This window comes from Caretta caretta, chromosome 2, assembly GCF_965140235.1.
Source record: "Caretta caretta isolate rCarCar2 chromosome 2, rCarCar1.hap1, whole genome shotgun sequence".
NCBI classification, from domain to species: Eukaryota; Metazoa; Chordata; order Testudines; family Cheloniidae; genus Caretta; species Caretta caretta.
In genome coordinates, this window is record NC_134207.1 from 3272730 (window position 1) to 3289969 (window position 17240).

At 63.9% G+C, this 17240-nt stretch overlaps 2 protein-coding genes across 3 annotated transcripts in view; both read left to right on the forward strand.

The window, feature by feature from the left end:
* Positions 1 to 2749: 2749 nt before the first annotated feature.
* On the forward strand, positions 2750 to 12358 carry LOC125632937 (flap endonuclease 1). 2 transcript variants are annotated; one of them, XM_048841879.2, is made up of 11 exons: positions 2751 to 3173; positions 3526 to 3616; positions 4105 to 4207; positions 4624 to 4669; positions 5026 to 5111; positions 5571 to 5707; positions 7498 to 7558; positions 9036 to 9167; positions 9729 to 9880; positions 10648 to 10795; positions 11139 to 12358. In XM_048841879.2, exons 1-11 carry the CDS (start codon positions 3092 to 3094, stop codon positions 11223 to 11225), a joined length of 1125 nt encoding a protein of 374 aa, XP_048697836.2. In that variant the 5' UTR covers positions 2751 to 3091; the 3' UTR covers positions 11226 to 12358. The 2 variants fall into 2 exon arrangements, with proteins under 2 accessions (XP_048697837.2, XP_048697836.2); XM_048841880.2 differs by lacking the exons at positions 4105 to 4207; positions 5026 to 5111 and having other exon boundaries at positions 2750 to 3173.
* Positions 12359 to 15728: 3370 nt separating this feature from the next.
* The window catches only part of KIFC2 (kinesin family member C2), a 49838-nt gene continuing 48326 nt past the window's right edge, over positions 15729 to 17240 (forward strand). Inside the window, exon 1 of the mRNA XM_048841874.2 lies at positions 15729 to 15894. Within this exon, the coding sequence (XP_048697831.2) occupies positions 15814 to 15894 (81 nt within the window). The 5' untranslated portion in view covers positions 15729 to 15813. The remainder of the gene's footprint in view (positions 15895 to 17240) is intronic.

Consider the following 17240-nt stretch of genomic DNA (forward strand, 5'->3'; position numbering starts at 1 on the left):
CCCGGCTGCTTATACACTGTGCTAGTAAATCCATCCCCGTGGGCCAAGCCGTGCCACCCCTCCCCGGGCCCTGAGCGCCCCCAGCCTCGGGGTCCCCCTGGGCCAGGCCGCGCCACCCCTCCCCGGGCCCTGAGCGCCCCCAGCCTCGGGGTCCCCCTGGGCCAGGCCGTGCCACCCCTCCCCGGGCCCTGAGCGCCCCCAGCCTCGGGGTCCCCCTGGGCCAGGCCGCGCCACCCCTCCCCGAGCCCTGAGCGCCCCCAGCCTCGGGGTCCCCCTGGGCCAGGCCGCGCCACCCCTCCCCGGGCCCTGAGCGCCCCCAGCCTCGGGGTCCCCCTGGGCCAGGCCGCGCCACCCCTCCCCGAGCCCTGAGCGCCCCCAGCCTCGGGGTCCCCCTGGGCCAGGCCGCGCCACCCCTCCCCGGGCCCTGAGCGCCCCCAGCCTCGGGGTCCCCGTGGGCCAGGCCGCGCCACCCCTCCCCGGGCCCTGAGCGCCCCCAGCCTCGGGGTCCCCCTGGGCCAGGCCATGCCACCCCTCCCCGAGCCCTGAGCGCCCCCAGCCTCGGGGTCCCCCTGGGCCAGGCCGCGCCACCCCTCCCCGGGCCCTGAGCGCCCCCAGCCTCGGGGTCCCCGTGGGCCAGGCCGCGCCACCCCTCCCCGGGCCCTGAGCGCCCCCAGCCTCGGGGTCTCACTGGGCCAGGCCGCGCTACCCCTCCCCGGGCCCTGAGCGCCCCCAGCCTCGGGGTCCCCCTGGGCCAGGCCGCGCCACCCCTCCCCGGGCCCTGAGCGCCCCCAGCCTCGGGGTCCCCGTGGGCCAGGCCGCGCCACCCCTCCCCGGGCCCTGAGCGCCCCCAGCCTCGGGGTCTCCGTGGGCCAGGCAGCGCCACCCCTCCCCGAGCCCTGAGCGCCCCCAGCCTCGGGGTCCCCGTGGGCCAGGCCGCGCCACCCCTCCCCGGGCACTGAGCGCCCCCAGCCTCGGGGTCCCCCTGGGCCAGGCCGCGCCACCCCTCCCCGGGCCCTGAGCGCCCCCAGCCTCGGGGTCTCCGTGGGCCAGGCCGCGCCACCCCTCCCCGGGCCCTGAGCGCCCCCAGCCTCGGGGTCCCCCTGGGCCAGGCCGCGCCACCCCTCCCCGGGCACTGAGCGCCCCCAGCCTCGGGGTCCCCCTGGGCCAGGCCGCGCCACCCCTCCCCGGGCCCTGAGCGCCCCCAGCCTCGGGGTCCCCCTGGGCCAGGCCATGCCACCCCTCCCCGGGCCCTGAGCGCCCCCAGTCTCAGGGTCCCTGTGGGCCAGGCCACATCACCCCTCACCGGGCACTGAGCGCCCCCAGCCTCGGGATCCTCATGGGCCAGGCCGTGCCACCCCTCACCTGGCACTGAGCACCCCCAGCCTCGGGGTCCCCGTGGGCCAGGCCGTGCCACCCCTCACCAGGCACTGAGTGTTTGCAGCCTTGGGGTCCCCATGGGCCGTGCCATGCCACCCCTTCCTGGATACTGAGTGCCCCCAGCCTGAGGGTCCTTATGAGCCATGCTGCACCTCCCCTCCCCTGGCACTGTGTGGCCACAGTCTCAGGGTTACTCTGACCCAGGAACAGGCAGAGGGCATAAAGACTGCGTAAGAGTTCACAGGGATCCTCTGGGTCAGCTATATGCATAATACTGTGTCAAAGGGTGGCATATGAAGTCTCTACCAATAGTCAGCAATACACTGGTTGTTATGATCATTGCAAGATGTAGGTAGGATGATATTTCAGGAGCTAGGGAGCTAGACTGCACACTGTATTCCTAAGGTCTGTGAGTTGCAGAGGTCACCAGACTGTGAGAAACATGCTCCGGGCAGCAGGAGGGAAGGGACTTGTCTCTCTCCGCATCAACTGTCTCACAACGGAGGCCCATCTGCAGCTTGAGCCACATGCTGGTCAAGGGTTTGGAAAATCAACAGGAAAGGAAAACACAGGAAAACCCACGGGTTAGGCAGTGTCATTCAAACAATGGATTGGAGGGCCTAACTCCAGGTGAAGAGACACCTGGGATGCGTCACCAAGGAGGCAAGCTGCCAGCTGCGCCTTGTCCACAGATGGACAATCACAACCAGGCCTGGCTGTTCCACACCGGGAAGACTTCGGGTGAGCGTCGCTCCAGAAGGTAAGAAGGTATCTGCTCAGCCAGCCTAGGGTTTAGAAGGTGCTTTGTGGTTGGATTTTGTCTGTGACGATTGGTTTCCAGCACTTCTGCTTGGGGTCACCTGCACCTGGGAACCGTGTGACATGAACGTTGACTGGTGTCACTATATCCATATCTCCGCGCTCGGCCTCACCCAGAGCCTGATCTGGGACTGGGATGCTGGGGAGCAGCAGCTCTGAGTGTCCAGTGGGCCAGGAGCCGCGCAGAGGGGTCAGGTGATTGCAACCTGCAGAGAGAGCCGGGCCTGGGGGGCAGACACGGACCTGACCCCTGCCCGCCAGAGACAAGACTCCCACACGCCAGGTACCCCCTGGGCATCACCGTCCGCATGGGCCAGGCCACTCCTCGGGCACTGAGCGTCTGCTGCCTCGGGGTCCCCATGGGCCAGTCCCTCCCTCGGGGGGCATCAAGCACCCCTCAGCATTAGGCTCGCCCGGGCAATCAGAGCTGGAAAAGCCTCTTTGCTCCCGGGTAGCCTCCCCCCGCCCATCCCTGCGCGTCTTGCTGCTGGGATCTGTCTGCCCACGGTCCGACCTGCGGCTGCCCCAGCTCCCTCCCCGCCCGGGCTGCTGCCCCGCCCCGCTCCTTCCTTCCGGCGCGGCCCGGCCCCCCCTGCGCTCCGGCCCCGCACCTCCCGGCCCGGCTCGGACGCGAACTCGCAGCCCGGCGGCTGCCGCTGCCCGTGGTTCCCCGCGCGCAGCCCCGGCTCTGGGCCCGGGCCGCGCTGCCCCTCGGTCTGGTCCCTGCTCTGAGCTCCGCTGCGTGCCTGGAGCCTGCCCGGTGTGTGTCCCCTGTTCTGGGGAGTGTCTGCCCCCTGCTTCTCCGTGCCCAGCCCGGGGGACACTCTTTATCCGTCCCCCCCCAGTGGCCCCCCCTTCCGTGCCCAGCCCCTGCACGGATTCCCGGATCGTGCCCATGGGCATCGTCAGGTTGGCAGATGTGATTAAGGAGGAGGCTGCGGAGGCTGTGAGCTCGTTCCCTCTGCAACAGTATCGAGGTGAGCACCCCCCAGCTCTTCCCCAGCCTGGGGCACGGCTCCTCCTGCTGCCCCCCGGCGGGAGGGGACCGCACAAGCAGGCAGGGGCCAGGGGGCAGGTGGGGATTCAGAGCGAAGAGGAGGGTGGGAGAGGCTGAGATCGCCTGGGAATGGTGGGGGTAGCGGCTGGGGACACCCCAGGGAATTGGGAGAGGGGTGAATGGGGAAGCAGCCTTGGGGGGTGGCATGGAGGATGAGGAGTGAGAGTCCCCAGGCAGGCAGTTCCAGAGTAGCCAGCCCTTTAGGACAGGATGGGGCGGAGGTTATGCCCGTTCCTGGGGGAATAACCTGGCTGTTGCCTTGGGCTTCCCAGACCGCGTCATAGCCCTGGACGCATCCATTGCCATTTACCAGTTCCGCACGGCCATGCCGAAGATCTTCAACCGCAACGGGGAGAACATCAGGTGAGTGGCCCGTACCCCAGCAGTGCCCGGCTTCCCCAGGGCTGCTCCCTGCTCCCAGAGCCCCTAGGCAGCACCAGCTCCGTGGTGTCACACACCCAGTGCCTGGCCAGTGGGGGTCGCCTTGGGAGCTCACTCACGCGGTGCCGTGCCGTGCCGGGGGCCCAGCGGAGTTCAATGGCCTAATGGCTTGTGTGCAGGATTCGGAGACAGGAGCCCCTGGAGCCTGCCCTCAGCCCTGCCACAGACTTCCTGGGTGGCTTTGAGCAGCCCCCATCCCCTGTCTGTTCCTCCGTGCGTGGGGATAAGGGTGCTGACACCCTCACATTGAAGCTGGGCAGCCATATTGTCCCGGCCTGCACCTGTGCGGGTGTGTGACGCCAGATGGGCTTCCCCCGTTCTGTCGGAGCGGCTCCCGCTGCCGGGCTCTCCGTTCCGCCTGGCGCATGCGTCGTGATGCAAGCCGCAGGCTGCCCGGCTTTTGGTCTCAGTCACTTGCAGGGGCTGTTTTACCGGACGCTGCATCTCCTGGAAAATGGCATCAAACCGGTGTTTGTGTTTGACGGGCGGCCCCCTGACCTCAAACAGCCACTGGTTGGTATCAGAGGCGTTCTGGGACGTTTGTTAATGGCGCAGGGTGGGCTGTGCCTTTAAGAGCTGAGCTTCCCGGGTAGAGAGTCCAGGCAGGGAGCTCTTGTTGTTAGGTCACTTACATGCCGGAGTAGCCCCAGGTGCAGTATTGTAGGGCCGAGCTCTTGTGAGCACTGTGATCCCTGAACACGGCAGAGGGGACAGAACATGCAGCAATGGGGTAGGGGCGGGGGTGGGGATACACAGCTGATCATTCTCGGCCCCAGCCACAGGGGGGCGCTGCAGCAATTGGGACAGGGGCTGGGGGGGCTATGCCGATGTTCTCTGTCCCAGGTGGGAGGATGATGCCGGGCCTGGGGTGAGAAGGGGATAGGACGTCTCTGCGCGCAGATCGTTGTAACAGATTCCTTTCCTTGCAGTTGGCCAGGCGGGCAGAGGCTGCCAGGGCTAGGAGAGACGCTGCAGGTAAATGCCCAAGCCTGTGGAATTCTGCTGTGCCACATTGCAAAGCAGCTGGGGGCCCGTGGCTCGCCTCATCTGCCCTGCCCCAACAGGGCCCTCCCCTGCCTTCCAGAGAGCTCCCTGGGCTCTCGCAGTGGCAGTCAGTGGCCCCTATCCGGGTGGCAAGCCTAGTTTCAGGGCCTTCGCTGTCCAGGCCTGGGGTCCAGCTTGAACATGCAGCACCTGTATTCAACAGCAGGGGGCACTGTAACTGGGAACGGGGGTCCCTGCTGCATCAGGAACCCCTGACCCACATTCCCCTGACCCCTGACCCCTGCTGCATCAGGAACCCCTGACCCACATTCCTCTGCTGGTTACAGAGTCCCGCCTGGCTGAAAACCTGCAGCGGCCCCTGAAGCAGGATTGTGAGACCCTGCTGAGCTACCTGGGTGTGCCATGTGTGCAGGTAACCTGGAGTGGGACAGCATGGGGTCGGATCCTGTGGCAGAGGGGCCAGCCCGTGGGTCACTGGGGCAGCTGTCTGGGCTCCCCAGGAGAAGGGGAGAGGCCCTGTGCTTGGGCGAAGCCGGTTGCTTTGGCTGCAGTTTCTTGCTCTTCAGGGGTGGCCCAGGTGGCTCTGCTGGCCAGAGGGTCCATGGCTGAGTGTGACAGAGCCGCAGGGTATCGCTGGTGGAGACGGGGATTGTTTATCTAGGGCCTACACAAAGTGCTCTGGGAGGGACATGGACCCTTGACAGAAGCAAGCCAGTTGCTGTGATGTAAAGGAAGCAGTGAAAGCTGGTCTGAGCGGGGACCGGGGAGGAGGGGCCATGTGCCGCTGGCAGGTCCCGTTTGGGGGATGGCCCAAGGAGGGCGCTGTCCCCACGGGGATGCAAGCAGAGACGCTCTCTGTACCTGTGCGCAGGCTCCGGCTGAGGCAGAAGCCACCTGTGCAGCTCTGGTGAAGTCTGGCAAGGTTTGGTGCACGGCCACGGAGGACATGGACGCGCTGCCTTTCGGGAGCCTCCGCCTGATCCGCCACCTGAGCGCCAAGAAAAGCTGGTGAGTGGCAGCGGTCTTGGCCACACTGAGCCCTTGGCGGGTCTGAGCCCTGCTGGGGGACATGGTAGAGGAGAGAGGGGGATCCAGGAGCTGCTGGTGCCTGGGAACCCCGGGGAAGTTCCAGAGGCCTGGCATAAAGCTCATGTGCCAGGATTTTAAAGGGATAAACAGGGTGACCAGGGTAATTATAGGCTGTCAGCCGGACGTCGATCCTGGGCAAGGTAACGGAGCAGCTGAGAGGGGACTCAGTTAATAAAGAACGAGAGGGTGATCTCAGTAATGCCAATCCGCATGGGTTTGCGGAAAATAGACCCTGTCAAACTCACTCAGTCTCTTTTCTGACGAGATGACAAGTCTGGCTGATAACACTGATAGCGTTGGCGTAACGGACTTAGACTCCTGGAAGGCGTTTGACCTCGTCCTGCATGTCGTTTTGATGAAGAAACTAGAACGATATAAAATTAACCTGGCCCACAGATTATAAACTAGCCAAGTGATAGGTCTTAAAATGTAACTGAAACCAGGGAATCCCCACTGAGCCGGTGTTCGTAGTAAGAACGCACAGGGATCGGTTCTTGGCCCTACACTATTTAACATGTTTATCAGTGACCTGGAGGAAACGATAAAACCATCACTGACAAAGTTTGCAGATGACACAATGATTGGGGGAGTGGGAAATAACAAAGAGAACTGGTCATTGACACAGAGCGATCTGGATTGCTTGGTAAGCTGGGCACAAGCAAACAACAATACGACCAGATGTAAAGTCATACATCTGGGACCAAAGTCTGTCGGCCATACTTACTGGATGGGGGACCCTATCCTGGGAAGCAGCGACTCTGGAAAAGATTTGTGGGTCGTGGTGGATAACCAGCTGAACGTGAGCTCCCAGTGCGACACTGTGGCCAAAAGGGCGAATGCGATCCTGGGAGGTATACACGGGAATCTCCAGGAGGAGCAAAGAGGTTATTTCACCTCTGTATGTGGCCCTGGTGCGAGGGCTGCTGGGATCCTGGGCCCAGTTCTGGTGCCCACAATTTGAAAAGGATGGTGATAAATTGCAGAGGGTTAAGAGAAGAGGCATGAGAATGATTAAAGAATTAGAAAACATTTTATAGAGAGAGATTCCAGGAGCTCCATCTATTTACCTTACCAAAGAGCAGGTGAAGGGGTGACTTGATCACAGTCTATAAGTACCTCCGTGGGAACAGAGATTTGACAGAAGGTTTGTCAGTTCAGCAGACTAAAGTCTAACATGATCCAATGGCTGGAGGTTGAAACTAGACAAATTCAGACTGGAAATAAGGGGCATATTTTTAACAGTGAGGGTTAAAACCATTAACCCCGGAGCAACATCCCAAGGCTATGGTGGATTCTCTCTCACTGGCCGTTTTTAAATCTAAGAGATCTGCTCTGGGTCAAACAGGAGTTGTTTGGGGGGAGGGCTCTGGCCTGTGTTACACATGGGGTCAGACTGGATGATCACAGTGGTCCCTTCTGGCCTGAGAATCTCGGAATCTGTGGAAGAGGAAGTGAGGAGTGGGTGGTGGGGGAGCCGGAAAGGTGCCCACCCAGCAGAGGGGAGGTGCTGGGGGCTGGACAGGTGTAGACGGGAGGCTGGAGCCTGCACTCAGGTTATGGCCTTGGGCTCCCACTGTCTGGCCACGCCAGGTTTGTGCCGCCGGGGATGGCTGCGCGGCTCTGAGGGGTGCTATAGGGTAAGGCGGACAGGAATGGGGGCTTGGCGGGGGAGGGTGCCCCAGCCTCACGCTGCCCTCTGTCTCTTGCAGTGAAGTGGAAGAGTTTTCCTTGCCTGCCATTCTGCAGAAGCTGGGGATGACTCAGGAGCAGGTGGGGATGGATTGATGGGTTTTGTTGTGTGGTGGTACCACCGTGGGGCCCCCGCGGTGGAGCAGAACCCCCTGCGCTCGGTGCTGCCCGGACACAGAACAAAGAGACAGGCCCCGCCCAGGGCTGAGAATCCGAGGACAGGAGGCAGCAGGTGAATGCAGACAGACCGACGGGCAGCCCAAGGGAAGAGGGAGACGACGCTGGCCAGCAGGATTGTCTCATCGTTCCCTTGGGCTGCCCGTCAGTCTGGTGCATGTTGAACAGGTGAGGCTATGCTGGGACGGGGAGGGACCGTGCTGGTGAGGAGTGTAAGGCTGCCTGCCGTGACCCCAGGGCGTGCATGCCAGCCTCAGGGCAGAGTGCTGGGAACCCGGCACCAACCCCCCATTGGCTGTGAGCTCAGTATTCGATTTCACCAACCAGTTACCAGGTGTGAGCTCCTCAGGCCCTACAACAGCCTAACCTGGGAGTCACAGCCAGGCCCCGTGGGCTCCCCCATCTGTCCTGCCACCCAGGGGAGCTGCCTGTGTGATAGCTGGGCCCTTACCCCAAGGATACGGCAATAGTCAGGTTACTCCCTGGCCCAAAGGACCCGTCACTCACCCCAGGTCAGTTGCACCTTAGCTCTCACACCAAAGCCCACGCTTGTAGCCAGTCCTATAATAAACTGTCTAAAGCTTTATTAACCAGGAAAAGGAAACAGGAGAGTTATTGACAAGGTTAAGCAGGGAACCATAGATACACACCCGAGTTACAGTCACAAGTTTCAAAAGGGAATAGAAGCATCTGTCACACGCAAGCTCCAAACGTCCTTTAGGGCTGACCTAGGCTGAGCACTGGGGATCTCTTGCTTCTGCCTAGAAACCTGCCCCTCCAGAGTCCAAGCAGAGTAGAGAGAATCATTTCCTTCTGTCTGGGGGTTTTATCCCCCTCCCGCCATGTGCTCTGAGTCACAAACTCAGCTGATGGGAGGAAACCACGTGCATGACTCAGCAGGGGTGGGGTGGAGGAAGGGGAGCACAGCAGATGTTGATGGACCTTCCCTGTGGGCAGGACCTAACACCTGCTGGAGCCAACACTTCACACTGGTTAATGTCTCTCTCCTGCCTGGCGAGTGACAGGGTCACAGAGGCTCACTGTCCAACCGCTCCGATAGTCCCTTGCATGAGGGGATACGGACGTGATACGTCAGATTAACGCCGGCAGCAGCTCACCACCGTTCCATACAGGCTAAACACAGTCTTCCAATGCTGACACCTGTTTGAACAATACTAACCCACAGGCGGGCCAGGCTATGCCAGCCACGTATTTGTCAGGGTTCGGTTGAGACTTGTGGCATGAGCTGGCCCCTGGTCCGCCAGCCTCACCAGGGTGTGGGAGGGGTGGTCAGGGCCGGAGCAGGCGGCCACCCAGCTAACCCCTCTGGTGATGGTTGTCTTCTTCCCCCTCTCCTCGGGCCGGGCCTGTCCCAGAGCAGTTCGTGGACCTGTGCATCTTGCTGGGCTGTGATTACTGTGGGAAGATCTGGCGGCTGGGCCCCAAGAAGGCCCTCAGGCTGCTGCAGCAACACGGGACCATCGAGCAGGTTCTCCAGAACATCGACCCGCAGGTACCGGAGGCCTCGGCCTGGGCATGAGCAGCCAAGCCGTGTGCTGCCCAAGCCGGGGAGTGGGCTGGGTTTGCCGTAAAGCCGCGCTGTTGGTGGGAAGGGCCAGGAGGGGCGTGACTGCCAGCGGGAGCCAGGTAGTGGGGATGCCCAAGAAGTGGGCAAAGGAGCAGGGCTGGTTGGAGGGAACAAACCCCTCACCCCTTGGGGGGGGAACAGCAGTGACCCCCCTGCCGGCCTGTGCTCCCTGGTGCAGTTGTGCGGCCCTTTGAATGAGACACGACACCGAGGCCCCTGCCCATCGACCCCATGGGCGTTAAAGACCCTGGGGCGTGAACCCTGGTGTCCTAGATCCGGTAACTGTGGATGCAGGGTTCTGCTTCACTCCCGGCCCCAACCCGGGCTGTGGTGTAGCTATGCACTGGTAACCAGCTGCTGGTCCCTCCCCAGAGGTGGGTGCATTGCAGCGGTGGGTACAGCCGTTCCTGGGTGTGGGCTCCAAAGTGCTTTGGGATCCTTTGGGGGCACAGGGCACCGCTGGCTTGTAAGCTGCTGCTGTTGCAGAAGCACCCGCTGCCCACCAACTGGGACCTGGAGGGAGCTCGCAGGCTCTTCCTGCAGCCGGAGGTGGCCGACCCGGGCCAGATAACGCTGGAGTGGCATGACCCCGACCCGGAGGGGCTGGTGCAGTTCCTCGCCCGCGAGAAGCACATGAAGTCAGTGTTGCACTGTCTGGATGGGGGGCAGGCGGGATGACCTAGCATGGGGAGGAGTCCTGTGTGTGATGAGTTCGGGGGGGTCTCAATTCATTGTGTGGCTGCCCCCAATCTGACCCCACAGCTGGCAGCCTCAGTCCTGAAGCCAGCAGCTAAATAGGCCTTGGAGACTCACCCCCTTTCTCCCGCCCACAGGAGGGATGTCCAGGGCGGGATGGGGGGAGGCGGGGCGGTGTGTAGACAGGGGACACGTCTCCAGTGCTCCCAGTCCGGCACCTTTCGCACCAACATGGAGCTCGCTGTGTGGCACCAGCAGACTCCCCCGCCCCCTTTGGGATCGACACTCAGAGCGCCAGGGCCTCGAGTGCCCCATGCAAGTCTCCAGCGCCTGACCTGGGTCCGAGCTGGGCTCCAAGGAATTGCCTGTTTCGCTTGGCCCCAGTCCCAGGGTGACTCTCGGAGCCCTGGAGAGGCTGGACACGGCCTTGTCGATGGAGCAGATCTACTGCAGCGCCCTTGAGGGACAGCGGACCCAGAGCTCGGGAAGCCCATTCAAGCCAGACCCCCTGTATCAGGGAGCTCTGGGAGCAGGCCTGGCGCTGAGCCACTTCTGCTGAGATCCTGGCACAGGGCGGGCGAGGAGGGCCACACTTAGGGGGTTCTCCTCAACCCCCTTTGGTTTCCGTTCCTCTTGCTGTGGTGCCCCCCTGGCCCAGATCCCCTCCAGGCCCTGCCCCCCCCCACGTTGACCCGAGCTCTCTTTCCAGTGAGTCGCGGGTGTGCCGGCGGCTGCAGCGGTGGCATGAGGCCCAGCCCAAGGAGGCCCAGCCCAAGCAGCAAGTGCCCCGGGAGGGCAGGAGGCAGCGGAAGCTGGGCGATTTCTTCCCAGCCAGCAAACGGGCACGTCCGCCGGAGGTAAGGGGTGTGCGCGCCAGGCCCCCGGCACCGGGCGGGCCCGAGGGATGGCGCAGGGGGTTATCCTGTGTATGGGTCGAGATCTGCAAATAGCACTGAGCAGGGTGTTCATTGTGCCAGTTGTTTGTGTGAGGAGGGGGCAGGGCCAGGCCTGGTGCCAGCCATCGGGGTTCCTCATGCCCTACACGGATCCCTTTGCTTCCAGTCCTGGCCCCATTGGTCCCAACAGGGGCCTGGGCACGTATCAGTCTTAGCCGCCCTCTCTGCTGGGGGCTGCTCTTGTATCAACAGGACCCAGACAGTGAGACGAGCTGGTCTGATCTCGGCCACTTTCCTTCCCCAGGTGCCCAGCCCCCGGCCCAGCAGAAAGAGACAGAAACTGCAGGCAGGGACACCCGGAAAAGCGGGCAGCCCGGAGCCGGGGAAGTGAGAGCTGAACCTGATGGGCACGGACGGAACCAAATCGCCTCGACTTTAATGCCCCGGTGCAGCCCACGCTCCAGCATGCAATACGGCCCAGTGAGGCACTGAATGCTGGAAGCTGCAGTCTCTGCCGGCCGCCCACTGGCACTGGCCTTAGGAGACAGCTGCATGGCCTGTGGCCAGGGTGCAAAGTGCAGAGTGTGTGTGTGTGATGAGGGGCAAGAACAACCGGCTGGACAGGTTGGTTCAGTACCCCCCTCCTGAGAGCGCCAACAGATTTTGTGGGTCGGGATTGAGGGGCGCCGGCAGAGCCGGGGGGAGCCCGGGGCTGGGTTAGGGGGCTGCGGGTCGGGATTGAGGGGCGCCGGCAGAGCCGGGGGGAGCCCAGGGCTGGGATAGGGGGCTGCAGGTTGTGATTGAGGGGCGCCAGCAATCTAGGATGGGGCAGTAACACAGTCCCTGCTCGCTCTGTGCCTGGTAGCTGCAAATTGAGGCCAAAGTTGGCCGCCTTTCAGAACTCTCTCAGGTTTCTGCTGCCAGGCCCAGCACTGTGGTATCGGGGCACCAGGGGCACAGAGCCACTAAGCGACTTGCCCAAGGTCACACAGGAGGCTGTGGCAGAGTCAGGATTAGAACCCAGCTCTCCAGAGCCTCTCTCCAGTGCTTGGATCACAGGCCCGTCCTTCCTGCTGGCCTGGCCCCAGCGCCAGGGGGAGGAGGGCATTGGAGACAGTCCGACAGGAGCTCTGTCCCTCGACTGCCTGTTTCGGGTACCCATGGGAGCAGAATGGGGATGGGGTTAAGGAAGGGAAGAATGAGGGTGAATATCAGGAGTGACTCCGCGGCTGGGAGATGGATCCGGCTGTGGGATCGTCTGCCAGGGACATTTCAAAGCAGGCCGGACTGAGGAGCATGGCCGGGGGGCACAAAGAGCAGGGGAGATGTTCTGTCTCGGGCTGGCGCTCCAGCTCCCAGGCGCCAGGTGGTATCTGATGGGGCCGGGAGCTTGCGCCCAGCTGCTGCATAGACGTGCCCGCTGCGGCTCTCCCGATATCTCCGCCCTGGCCAGCCCAACGGGGCACCGGGACACCGTCTCCTGTTCTGTTCTGGGAGCTCGGCAATAAAGTCAGAGGTGATACAGTTCAGTCTGATTGTAACTGGTAAAGAGCTTCTGGCACAAGAGCTCCCGTTGGTCACAGCTGCTGAGGGTCCCAGCACTGCCCCGCGAAGCTGCACCGTCTTCCTGCTCCAGAAGCTGCTGGAGAAACCGGGAGCTCCCCCCAAGCCAGCTCCTGCCCCGCTCCCCACAGCTCCCCCTGCTGGGAGAGGTGGGGGCTGGAGTAGTTTTGAGCTCAGCCACCCTGCTAGCAGTGGCGTGAACGAGCTAGGCCCTGACCTCTGTACCTCCCTTGCTCTGAGTCTGCAGCTGGCACCAGGAGCTGGCCGGTCCCCCGGGGGATGGATGGGTCGGAGCCAGCCGGGACAGACCCTGCTGAGCTCCGTTCAGGTGGACAGGAAGCTTCCCAGCTGTAGCGGAGGCAGTTCCACCCCCGCCCCCATGGGAACTCCCCCCTCCAGGCCCAGCTGAGGTGGTGGCTGCTCAGAGCCAGGGGCCTTGCTCAGGAGGGAGTGCGAGGTGCTCGGCCTGCTTGCAGCGGGGAGGACGTGCCATGCCAGCCAAGGGACTTTGCCACCCCTCGCTGCAGAGTCCCAAGGGCGTGAGACTCCCTATGGACCGTGAAGGCTCGGGGAAAGATGTCCACTGGGCACGAGGGGGCTGCTCTCCCTGGGCGGAGCGGGCGGGGCTGAGCGGGACCCGTGCCGGCCCGCTCCCTGTGCTGTTCCCGCTGCCCCGGCGGGACAGAGGCCCCAGTGGACCCGTTCACCCCTCCGCTGGTGGGCTCAGCACGGAGCGCTGCCGCGCTAGGCCGGGGTGGCCCACCTGGGGCCCCGGAGCCACACGCGGCTCTTCAGGAGTTAACGTGCGGCTCCTTGTACAGGCACCGACTCCGGGGCTGGAGCTACAGGTGCCAACTTTCCAATGTGCCGGGGGGTGCTCACTGCTCAACCCCCGGCTCTGCCCCAGGCCCTGCCCCCACTCCACCCCTTCCCACCCCCTCCCTTGAGCCTGCCGTGCCCTCGCTCCTCCCCCATCCCACCCCACCCCCAGAGCCTCCTGCACCCCACGAAACAGCTGATCAGGAGGGAGGGGGAGGCGCTGTTCGGCGGGGCTGCCCGTGGGCGGGAGGCGCTGGGAGCGTGTGGGGGGAGCTGATGGGGGGCTGCTGACGTATTACTGGGACTCTTTGGCCATGTACATTGATAAATTCTGGCTCCTCCTCAGGCTCAGGCTGGCCACCCCTGCGCTAGGGCCTGGCTGAATTGGTTCCTGGGGCAACCGGGAGAGCTCTGCACAGAGAAGAGGGGGGACCCTGCCTCTCCCCTGCCACAGAGGCAGCCAAAGCGCCCCTGGAGACCCCCTCCACACCCCAAAGTACATCACGCTCCCTACGGGGAACCCCCAGATAACACGGGACTGGGACCGAATGCACCTCAAGCTGCACAGCTGCCAGCTCGCTTGGAGGGGCTGCTGGGAGCCCGGGTCTCCTGGAAGGGGCTGAGTAACTGAGCTCACGTCTCCTCACCCTGCCGCCACCCGAGCTCCTGGCCCATTCCGTCTTTCAGTGAGCGCGGGCGCCGTGTCCTGCCGGGCCGTAAGGGGAGCCCGGGCAATCGGGGGGGCTGCGGTCACACGGTGCATTGCACACGGCCTTGTGCTAGGGCTGGGATCAGCCGCCCTGCCCAGCAAAGCCCAGAGCGGGACTTAAGAAGCAGGCTTCTGCCTCCCCGCTGCCTGGTGGGGTGCTGCGGGGGCAGCAGGGACAGATCACAGCAGGAGAGGGAGCTGGAATAACAAAGACTCAAAGAGCTGCCAGGCGCAAAGGTAAGATGGTCTCCAGTTACAGGTCTCCACCTGTATTTACACTGCCTAATGCACCCCATTATAGAATATTCTTGTGCCCCTTTCTTTGAGATCCCCAGCCCCTCCCTGGTTGCCAGCAGGCCTTTGCTAATTGCTCTCTGGCTAGAGAGGGGCTCTTTCTTTGCCACATTCAGGTCAGCTGGACTGATCAGTCCAGCAGAGGAAGGTCTAACACCAGGCAATGGCTGGCCATTGAAGCTAGAGAATTCGCACTGGAAATGAGACGTACATTTTGCACAGGGAGGATAATTCACCATGGGAACAATTTCCCAAGGGTGGTGGTGGATTCTTGGTTTCCTGATGGGTTTGCTCAGGACTCTGCTCTACTTCAAACAGGAGTCTTGGGGGGCAGGTCTCTGGCCTGTGGCATACGGGCGATCAGGCTAGAGGATCACCCTGAGCCCTTCGGGCCTTGGGATCTAGGAATCCTCTGTGTCATCACAGGGCGTGTAATAAGGCCCCGGGGCCAGTTGGCGTGTTCAGGGCTGTGCTCCTTGAGCAGGAGAATCTTTCGGGGAACTGGGGGTGGGGGTGTGATTATTTCATGGGTTCGGTGCTCCATAGCTAACCCTCCTGCTCCAGCCCTTGTGCTGCATGTCTCGGATCCATGCCCCTGCACTCGCTCCCTGCTGTGGTTCAAGCTCCCTAGGGCTGTGGAGCAGAGAAATGGGCATGATGCCCACCCTGTCACAGCTCTCTGCATCTCTCAGAGCCCGCAGCCCTTCCCGGGGCCAGCAGCTCACGCCCCCGGGTCAGGCCCTACACTCACACCCTACACTCACCACAGCAGCCTGGGGCCTGGGGCTCTGACCAGGTGTCTGTCACTACCAGCAGGGGCCAAGGAGGCTGCAGGCCCCCTGGGTCTTGCAGATCCACGCTGCCCAGGGCTCACGAGGCTGCAAGGGGTGCCCATGTCTTGCCCATGCCCAGGACACAAAGAGCCTGCAGGGAGTACCCGAGTCTCACACGTGCCCAGAGGAGGGGAGCTGCATGGGGTGCCCATGTCTCACCCATGCCCAGGGCACAAAGAGGCTCCAGGGGGTGCCCGAGTCTCCCCTGTGCCCAAGGCAAGGGGAGATGCACGGGGTGCCCGTGTCAGTGAGGGGAGCTGCAGGGGGTGCCCATGTCTCACCCATGCCCAGGGCACAAAGAGGCTCCAGGGGGTGCCCGAGTCTCCCCTGTGCCCAGGGCAAGGGGAGATGCACGGGGTGCCCGTGTCAGTGAGGGGAGCTGCAGGGGGTGCCCATGTCTCACCCATGCCCAGGGCACAAAGAGGCTCCAGGGGGTGCCCGAGTCTCCCCTGTGCCCAGGGCAAGGGGAGATGCACGGGGTGCCCGTGTCAGTGAGGGGAGCTGCAGGGGGTGCCCGTGTCTTGCCCGTGCCCAGGGAGCTGCAGGGGGTGCCCGCGTCCCGCCGCCCATGGGCGGCTCCCCCCAGCTCCGCCCGGGCCCCGCCGGTGCCGCAGCGCCAGGGGCGGGCGGGGGCACTGGGCATGCTCCGAGCCGCTGCGGCTGGCTCGGCCGGGGGGCGGGCGCTGCAGCTGCCGGGCGGGCGAGGGGATCCCCGGGCTGGGCTGCGCAGGGCGCCCCGGCGGCCCCCCCCCGGCGCCCCCATGTTCGCCTTCTACTCGCTGCTGGTCTACATCGTGTACGCGCTGCTGCGCCGCGGCCCGCCGCCGCTCCCCCCGCCGCAGGTAGGGGGGACTGGGGGGGGGGGCTGGGGCACCGGGCGGGGGGACCCCGGCCCCCCTCGGCCAGCGTCATGCCCTCCAGAGGGCCCTGAGCCGCCCCCGCTGTGGGGAACCCCGGCCCGGGCCAGTCTCTGGATCGGATCAAGCGGTGAGACGGGACCGCTGGGCCACGGGGACCCCGTTAGCGGAGCCCGGCCCCGGGGTGCGGACCCGGGACACCTGCCAGTGCCACCTCTGGGGAGGGCAAAGGGGGGAGCTATTCTACCCGCTGTGCCCCCGGCCCCCCCCGCCTTGCCCCCGGCACCCAGCTGCTCTGCACGCCCCCAGCAGCACCTGCCCCTGACAGCTGTTCACTGTCCTCCGGTGCCCTGTGCCTGGGTTCCTGGCTTCCCCCAGCCAGATCCCCGGTGCTCCCTGCTATCCCCCATCTCCACGCCCTGCCGGTGCCCCTCAATCCTAACCCGCAGCCCCCTGCTCCCCCAGCCCTGGGCTCCCCCCTTAGGTCTGTTGACCTCAGTCCCAGCCTGCAGCCCCCCGGCCAGGCTGGTCTTGGGCGTCTCCTGAGCAGACTCCCCAGGTGCCAGGCCGTGGGGTGGTTTCTGGGCGGTGGAGGCCCGGCTGAGTCCTCCCAACTCATGGCAGGGATGGGAAGCTGCCACCTGCCGCACCGGGATGGGCTGTTCCTCTCCCCTCACGCTGTTCAGTTTGCTGCTGACCCGGAGCAGCCAGTCCCTGTCGCCTCACCGAGTGGGACTGCTCTGTCCTGGGCCAGATAGTCATTCACACTGCCGGCCCTGGATCTCTGCCCTCTGTCCACTTGGCATGGTCCCCGGCAGCCTGGCTTCTGAGCTGCTGCGTGCCCAGGTAGCCGTGGTTGCTTCTCTTGTGGTGATGCTGCTCCCTGATCAATGCAGAGATGAAAGCCCGCCTGGCTGCGGCTGTCGCATCTGCCTGGCGGGCCAGGGGAAGGGGGAGGAAACCAGGTCAGCTTTGGTGCTGCCGGATCTAGCCCAGGGGAGTGATATGGGACACTGATCCTCTGCCGGCATGGGAAGAGGTGGAGGGAGGGTACCTCAGTCCTAGCCATGCAGACTTGGGGGCACCTGCCCCTGACTGGATGGATCCCCATTATTCCTGGCACACTGGTGGGGGAGGAGGGGTACTCAGAGATGGTTTGCAGTGACAGGAACCAGAAGTAACAGTCGATCTGTCGCCATCATTCCGTGGTGGAATTTCAAAGACATCTGTTGCCATGGTAACTGCGCACCCGCTCTGTCTCCCTGGCAGCAGACCCCTTTCCCAACCAGCTCATAGCAAAGTGCATGGCAGGTCCCCCTGTCCTGGGGTCC